This window comes from Porites lutea, chromosome 2 (assembly GCF_958299795.1).
Source record: "Porites lutea chromosome 2, jaPorLute2.1, whole genome shotgun sequence".
In the NCBI taxonomy this organism is placed as follows: Eukaryota; Metazoa; Cnidaria; class Anthozoa; order Scleractinia; family Poritidae; genus Porites; species Porites lutea.
Window position 1 is genome coordinate 52,221,401 of NC_133202.1, and position 8,280 is coordinate 52,229,680.

Here is an 8,280-nt window from a genome sequence, read left to right on the forward strand (position 1 = left end):
TTGCAACACCAGATGCATTCTTCTCTTTCAGGTACGTCGGTTCGATGGGTTCGATGAAACGACTAAGGACCACGGGTTCTTTGCGCCGATAATAAATGTTGATTGCTTATTATTGAGTTCTTTATTTATATATTTACTGATTGATTACTTATTTATTCAATTATTTATTTATTCATTTATTTATTATTTGTCTATTTCTTTGCTTTCGCTGTTTTCCTTTTTTTTTGTTCATTGATGAGCAGATATTACGGAGATATTTCTACCGGCTTTTATCCGTATTATCACCTTTCAATCCCACAGTCGGGCATGACAAGTTGACTTAAATACAACAAAAAAAATTCTTTGGTTTCTCTGTGACCTCACATCATAAAGGATTAGAGGCAGGATTAGAGGACGATATTTTTCATCCCCATTCTGTACTTGGGCTACCGGTCGTTTAGATACAAAGTAGCTTCGATACAAGTTTATTCAGTCTAGATGTAGGAATAGTTTAACAAACTTGGCTTAAAGGACGAAGAATATTCGCCCAAAATGTTTTTCCTGTTCACGTGCAAGTTATCGAAAGTTCTGTGCAATTTCACTGCTTGAGTTTGTTTCGAAACGTCGACTTGTATCGTAAAGACTTTGTATCGGAACGACCGGTTACCCTTTGATGTGGAACCCGCAACGTCGCACCTCTGGCTTCAGTATGATTTTTTTTGTACCAAAGTACCAAAAGAGGTTGTTTGAAGACGACTGGCACACATCAACAGAGCAGATCAGACAGAGATTGCTGTTATATTGTTGTCTTGTTGTGTCGGTAGGGTTTTTTCAATACATATATTTTCATGGCATGATATAGACAGTCGATATACATGTAGAATATGATTAGTCATGCTACATCCCAGTTCCCTTTGCTGTTTCAAGTTAGCGATAAAACTTGGTACGTGTTCTAAAAGCTGGTGTTTTTTATTATCAGCCTCAATATTAAGAGAGTATATATTTTTACGATCAACGGTTTACAGCTATCACAAAAACATTTCCTAAACGGCCCACCATATTTTTATTGGCATTAAAAGTACGATATCTCACATGTATTATCAGGCAATTCCATGCAATCCTTGTCTCTTAAGTCTGCGGTCTTTCAAGGATCTTAACTTTTGACAATCCTTCCCACGGATCAGAGGCTCGCCTGGGCCAGTTTCGAATTTCTAAAAATTATTCTTGACCCCGATGTTGAGAGGAATAAAACAAAATAAACGAATTATTGATCCCTGAATCTCGATGCGATTTCCTTTGAGTAGTAATTCTAAACTACCCTGCGAGCAGAGGCCCTTCGATCTTCCTAGATAAGTCGGGAAGAGGAAGGGGTCCCTTCCTCTTCCCGACTTATCTAGGAAGATCGAAGGGCCTCTGCTCGCAGGGTAATTCTAAACTGGCTTAATCAGTCACCGGCTACATAAGTGTAAAAATATAATTCAAGTATACGTGAAATATCGGCTTTAATACCGCCAGATTTTTCTCACATTCAGCCTATATCAAAACCGTTTAATTAGCCAGGCCAAGCGTAGAGGAAGCTTGTCTTCCTGATTTGAGGGCGATTTAAATTCCTAACGTTTTTGTGCGTTGTTAGTCCTGTATTGTTACGTAACAAGTGTAGAAAGAGTTGTGATCAAGTGTACCATGCAGTGTAACTCCTGTACCTTCGCAAGGTGGTCAGATACTCTTCATAGCTCCCATACTATCATAAAACTTCAAATGGTCGTTTTACATCACTTGTAAATTAATTATCTATATTTTATAACGAGCAAATTTCTGAAAAGAGCTTAGAAAAACTTATGAGGTACTGAGATACCGCCAGAGGAAACGACACCCTTCTTGAATTCAATCTGCTTTACGACAGCCAGCTTTTCCGTTTCGGGATCCTTTTTAGTGGAAAGATTAAGATATATCGATCGATAATAGTTAAAAAAAGCTCAGTTAAACGTTTTATGATTTCTCAGTAGAAAAACCTCTCACGAAAAGTGATAACGTTTTAATATTTTTGGCATTTTACGGAAATACAACTACGTAAAGAAAGTTGAGCCGTACCCTTCCCTTCCTGATTTGAAGTGAAAACAAAATTCAAATTTTCCTTGATTCACTAAGAGACGTTATTTTTGTTATAATAACATTTTAATAAAAGTATAATAAATGGATGCCAACTATTCTCTCTTGCAGCCACTGGCTAAACTGCGGGGGCAAAAGAGCACGTAAAGTTTGATCTCACCTTCCCCACCCAGGCTAGACCAGTGACGGCACAAAGCAGCCAAATAGATCATGACACCGGGGCTTACGATACCTCCTACTCTTTTAATTCGAACAATGTCACGGATTCTTACGGGTTCTTACGTCCCCTTCCAAATAATGTGCAAGGCCAACGGCTTAACGTCAAAACGTGCCAAGGCAAATGACGTCATTAGTTAATGTCATCTCCGCCAATCAGCATTTCGTATCGACTTTTTCGATGCAGATGTTCAAATTCCAGGGACGTAGTTGCAAGCTCTCCTTCCTCTTCCCGCCTCTTCGCCAGAACGCCCGATAGAGCTTGCTCGCAGGCTAAGGGGGAGAGGGAAAGAGAAACGAGGCGTTTTTCGCCCTTAGCTTTCTCTACTTTCTCACTTTTTCGTTTCTCTCTTCTCTCCTCACGAACCATGTACTGTCTCAATTTGTAATAATCATCGCACTTTGTAATACCTGTCGCAATTTTTAATAAATTTATCGCACTTTGTAATACCTGTCGCAATTTGTAATAAACCGTGTCGCACTTTGTAATAAAAAAGCTGTCGCAATTTGTAATAACTGTCCATCGCACTTTGAAATATACTAAGCTGTCGCAATTTGTAATAATTCCATCGCACTTTGTAATAATGTTTTGAGAGTGATTCAACTTACTTCGCCAACATCAATATAATGCCAAAATATGAATGGTACTTCGTAAACAAAGATGATGACGTCTCGATCTGCAAGCACGTAACTTACAAAATTACTTTTATAATTTATATCTGCGCTCATTCAAACCATTTAACTTATTCACGGTCCTAAGCATTTTTAAAATTAATGTTGATTAGTTATCTTTGTATGTACCTGTTTTTATAAAACTCACTTGGGATCATACGCGGAGCCGGCTGGCCATTTGGTCCATTATTCTCTATTGATTTGGTCCCATAGAGGAGCAAAAAGAGTATCATTCCATCTTAAAACAATTTTTTTCTATGGAGCCTTCTAAAGCAAATCCTTTGGGATAGTAAAAATTCTCCTTCCCTGTGTACAACTCGTAAGACCTTGCAGTTCTTCCGAGCGTGTTCAGGTCTTTTTCCAGAAAATGCAAAGGATAATAAACCAAACCATCCATTACTACTTGAGTTACCCTATCTAAGGATCAAACCAGAGACACAAAGCCAACAAGGTAAAAATGATACCCTATTTACGGTTCGAGATCCTCAGCGGTACTTACCTACCTAGCCCATACATGTATATGGGATTATCCCCCCCCCGAAGACTTCAAGTGTCACGTGGCAAGCAAACATGGATTGGGACGACGAATTCCAGGTTATTCATGAATTTTCTGTTGTTAAATGTTGCTTTTGTTATTTAAATATTTTTTGAATTCAAATATATGAAATGACTCATAAATTTTTTTTTGGTGACATGTCACAGGAAGTTTCAAGTCTTTCATAAAAGCGATTCTCGTTGGTCACGTGATTAATTAAGGCAGAAAGATTTATGTCGGAAGATATGCATGTTTGACCAAAGAAAATAATGTAAGTTTATTACAAAGTACGATGGAATTATTACAAATTGCGACAGCTTAGTTTTTTGCAAAGTGCGATGGACAGTTATAACAAATTGCGACAGCTTTTTTATTACAATGTGCGACACGGTTTATTACAAGTTGCGACAGGTATTACAAAGTGCGATGATTATTACAAATTGCGACGGTACACCCCCTCTTTCACATTTTGGCTCTCGGTCTTTCTTTGCTCCGAAACCAGGCCAAATGGAAACGCTTGCCACGCAGGCTAAGCTACTATCAGAGTCAGTGTTCCAATATATTACAACTGTTGGAGATTCGGGAGTTCTTTTAACCTCCGAAATCTACTGAGATCAAACGCAAAAACTAAGTGACACTTGTAAATTTTGCAGCTTGTTTTATTTTTTCCTTTCACGGAGCAAGAAGTGTCTTCCAGCATTTAGCGGACAAATTGTCTGGAACTCCACAATAGCGAGCTGAGATTCGTCATTTCTTTTGGTCGCCATATTCGAGCTTTTTTTTTTGAAGCCAAAAAGTGGTCAGTCTGATTCACCATATCTTACAGACCATCGGTAGCCATCACTTCATAACTTAACGGCTATTGTTGTATCCACCTTATAATCAATCATGACTTTACGGTTACCTTTCGATCAGATAACAATCGGACGAAGAGGTAGCCGCTTACTTTTAGATGGGCTTATATACGAAGGGCCTTGAGGTAGCTGACTCAGTTTTGGATCGGATTGTAAACTTTGGGCCTATTAGACGGCATTGCCAACTTCTTTTGACACAGAAATCGCAGATTTCCTTTTTTGCCTTTTGCTGCAAGTGCGTGAATTGGATTAGCACACTATGATGAGGTCAGAATGCAACGTGGATTGAAAGGATGAAAATGAGTTTATAAATTGAATGAACCTTTCACACCGAACTTGTGTATGAAGCAGTGAGTTTAGTATGGTATATTTTTTAGGTAGAACCGGAACTTTTTTTCTGTCACCTTGCTCGTGCATTCGTCTTTGCCTGACAGCACTTGCCCCTGTAGAAGCTTGCCTGAAAGTGAGACGTGTGATGATTCGACGTAGATACTGCCTAAAGTTCAAGTTTTCTCTGTAAATTCCATACAAGATCGGGTCGAGCACCGTGTTTAACATAACGAGAAGCTGAGACGCTCTCCAAACGTGTCCTTCGCTTAACAAATGGAAGTACATCAGCGTTCGAATAATCATGAAAGGAGACCAACATATTATAAACGCTAAAGTGAGAGCGGCCAACGTTTTGGCAACTTTGCGATGGCGATTCGTGTATGACGTCGCAAAAGCGTTTTGTGTAGGAAAAACGCGTCTACTCGAGCGTATGAGGGCTAGGAAAATAGCCGTCTGGGCATAGATCATGTACACTAGAGAAACGATGAAAAAACAAACAGCGTGAATACTGTAGCAAATCTGTCTTCCTAAATCCCCAAACGGTTTGTTTGTACAGATAATCTGACCACTTAAATCTAGTGTTACCTGATAGGCATAAAGAAAAGGAGAACAAACCACAAGGCTTCCTATCCACAAAGCGACCACTTTCCTTTTCGCGCCTTCCGCATCACTCAACCGCGCATTGAAAGGATGGAGTACGGCCTTGATTCGTCGAAAGCTGATCAGCACCAGGGTCAGTAGTATAGGGCGCACCGGTTAGGCCGTTTTTTTGCGCAGGACTCTCATTAGCGTGCGCAGGAATAAATTAACGCCAATGACGTCATAACCTTTTGTCTTGATCTCAAGAATAAAATGCGCAGGAATGCCATTAAGATAAGGCCATGTGCTATTTTTAGTTGGTTTAGGATTTCTAGTTACTTTAAGGTCGATAAACGTCTTCGTTTTCGATTGGTTAGTTAGAAAATAAGAAACGTTTTTATTGGTTAATTCATACTGTCTGAGGAGTAAAGTCAAACTTGTCTGTGACTTAAAATCACGGGGGCGTAATGTAATTATGCAAGTCCTATTTCCTGCTGCTGTGATTGTCCTAGTTCCGGTTCACTGACTTTTGGCGGGCAAATCGTGCATATTAATGAGGGTAAAGACAAACTAGCTCTTGTCCTATTTGCTGCTGCTGTGATTGTCCTAGTTCCCGTTCACTGATTTTTGGCGGGCAAATCGTGCATATTAATGAGAGAAAAGGCAAAATAGCTCTTTTTTACACTGCAAACAATGTTTTACTTACCCCTCTCCTTTTCACAATTTTGTTATTTTCCTTCCGCAATTTTTTTATTCCCATTTTCCCCTCCTCCTCCTTCTCATTTCTATTGTTTTCCCTCCTCCACCACCACCACCACCACCACCGCCACATTTCTATTGTTTTCCCTCCACCACCACCACCGCCACATTTCTATTGTTTTCCCTCCACCACCACCACCACCACCACCGCCACCACATTTCTATTGTTTTCCCTCCTCCTCCTCCTCATTTTTATTGTTTTCCCTCCTCTTCCTCCTCCTCCTCATTTCTATTGTTTTCCCTCCTCCTCCTCCACCTCCTCCTCCACCTCCACCTCCTCCTCATTTCTATTGTTTTCCCTCGAAAGGCCAAAGAGGCCAAAATCAGGCTTAAACGGCCTAAAAGGCCAAACTTGGAGGGAAAACAATAGAAATGAGGAGGAGGAAGAGGAGGAGGAGGAGGAGGAGGGAAAACAATAAAAATGAGGAGGAGGAGGAGGAGGAGGAGGAGGGAAAACAATGGAAATGTGGCGGTGGTGGTGGTGGTGGTGGTGGAGGGAAAATAAAAGAAATGTGGTGGCGGTGGTGGTGGTGGTGGTGGGAAAACAATAGAAATGTGGTGGCGTTGGTGGTGGTGGTGGTGGGAAAACAATAGAAATGTGGTGGCGGTGGTGGTGGTGGTGGTGGTGGTGGAGGGAAAACAATAGAAATGTGGCGGTGGTGGAGGGAAAACAATAGAAATGTGGTGGCGGTGGTGGTGGTGGTGGTGGTAGTGGAGAGAAAACAATAGAAATGTGGTGGCGGTGGTGGTGGTGGTGGTGGTTTAGGGAAAACAATAGAAAGGTGGTGGTGGTGGTGGTGGAGGGAAAACAATAGAAATGTGGTGGTGGTGGTGGTGGAGGGAAAACAATAGAAATGTTGCGGTGGTTGTTGTGGAGGGAAAACAATAGAAATGTGGTGGTGGTGGTGGAGGGAAAACAATAGAAATGTGGCGGTGGTGGTGGTGGAGGGAAAACAATAGAAATGTGGCGGTGGTGGAGGGAAAACAATAGAAATGTGGCGGTGGTAGTGGTGGTGGTGGTGGAGGAGGGAAAACAATAGAAATGAGGAGGAGGAGGAGGGAAAAATGGGAATAAAAAAATTGCGGCAGGAAAATAACAAAATTGTGAAAAGGAGAGGGGCAAGTAAAACATAGTTTGCAGTGTAAAAGAGAGCTATTTTGCCTTTTCCCTCATTAATATGCACGATTTGCCCGCCAAAAATCAGTGAACGGGAACTAGGACAATCACAGCAGCAGCTAATAGGACAAGAGCTAGTTTGTCTTTACCCTCATTAATATGCACGATTTGCCCGCCAAAAGTCAGTGAACCGGAACTAGGACAATCACAGCAGCAGGAAATAGGACTTGCATAATTACATTACGCCTCCGTGATTTTAAGTCACGGACAAGTTTGACTTTACTCCTCAAACAGGATGAATTAACCAATAAAAACGTTTCTTATTTTCTAACTAACCAATCGAAAACGAAGACGTTTATCAACCTTAAAGTAACTAGAAATCCTAAACCAACTAAAAATAGCACATGGCCTTATCTTAATGGCATCCCTGCGCATTTTATTCATGAGATCAAGACAAAAGGTTATGACGTCATTGGCGTTAATTTATTCCTGCGCACGCTAATGAGATTCCTGCGCCAAAAACGGCCTAACCGGTGCGCCCTATACTACTAGGGTCATTATGGAAGTTGTATAGCATGCTTCAATCCAAAAACATTGTATCTCACAAGTTACCTGACCGCCAACCCAAGTCCAAAGAAAACTTATAATGTCCAAGATACTCAGCAATGCAAAAGTAAGGTCGGCAATGGCGAGGTTGGCTATGAACCATCTCAGCGATGAAGATCCACGTCTTTTGTAACAAAGTGATAACACGAAACAATTTCCCATGATCGAAAATGCGAAGGCAAAGAAGTAAAAACAGGATAAAAAGATTATCCAAAGATTACCGTCGTTTTTTGCCATGTCGATGCGAATGCCGCTAGCAGCCAGTTATCCACGCTAAAGTAGTAAAAGTACTTGTTTAATTAGTGTTTTAACACTGTCACGACGTCGTATTTATTCAAGCAAAGCCAATCTTGCTTCCATTTCACGTTTTACGAGGAAAATGGATCTGAATACGTTTTAAATGTATCTGTCAATAATAAAAAATAATTATTGTTTTGGTTAAAATGACGGTTAACATCAAATCCCCAGTGGTCTGTATTCTCACGATTACACTCTACTTCATGCTGCTTCTCCTCTATCTCCAA

The 8,280-nt window shown here is 40.7% G+C and overlaps 1 protein-coding gene across 1 annotated transcript; it reads right to left on the reverse strand.

Annotated features, from left to right (window-relative positions):
* Window positions 1-3,205: 3,205 nt before the first annotated feature.
* On the reverse strand, window positions 3,206-7,918 carry LOC140928919 (gonadotropin-releasing hormone II receptor-like). The gene is made up of 3 exons (XM_073378719.1): window positions 7,713-7,918; window positions 4,770-5,437; window positions 3,206-3,393 (listed from the first exon to the last, which is right to left on the reverse strand). The coding sequence occupies exons 1-3, from the start codon at window positions 7,916-7,918 to the stop codon at window positions 3,206-3,208; spliced, it is 1,062 nt and encodes a 353-aa protein (XP_073234820.1).
* Between the last annotated feature and the right edge of the window lie 362 nt (window positions 7,919-8,280).

What these genes read in the sequence shown, in the direction of transcription:
- LOC140928919 (XM_073378719.1), bottom strand. Translation starts at nt 7,918, where the DNA reads ATGGGAAATTGTTTCGTGTTATCACTTTGTTACAAAAGACGTGGATCT. An exon ending in GAAGCATGCTATACAACTTC is followed by an intron (nt 5,438 to 7,712) that starts CATAATGACCCT and finishes GGTGCGCCCTAT; the next exon opens with ACTACTGACCCTGGTGCTGA. An exon ending in AAGACGAATGCACGAGCAAG is followed by an intron (nt 3,394 to 4,769) that starts GTGACAGAAAAA and finishes TTTGATCCTTAG; the next exon opens with ATAGGGTAACTCAAGTAGTA.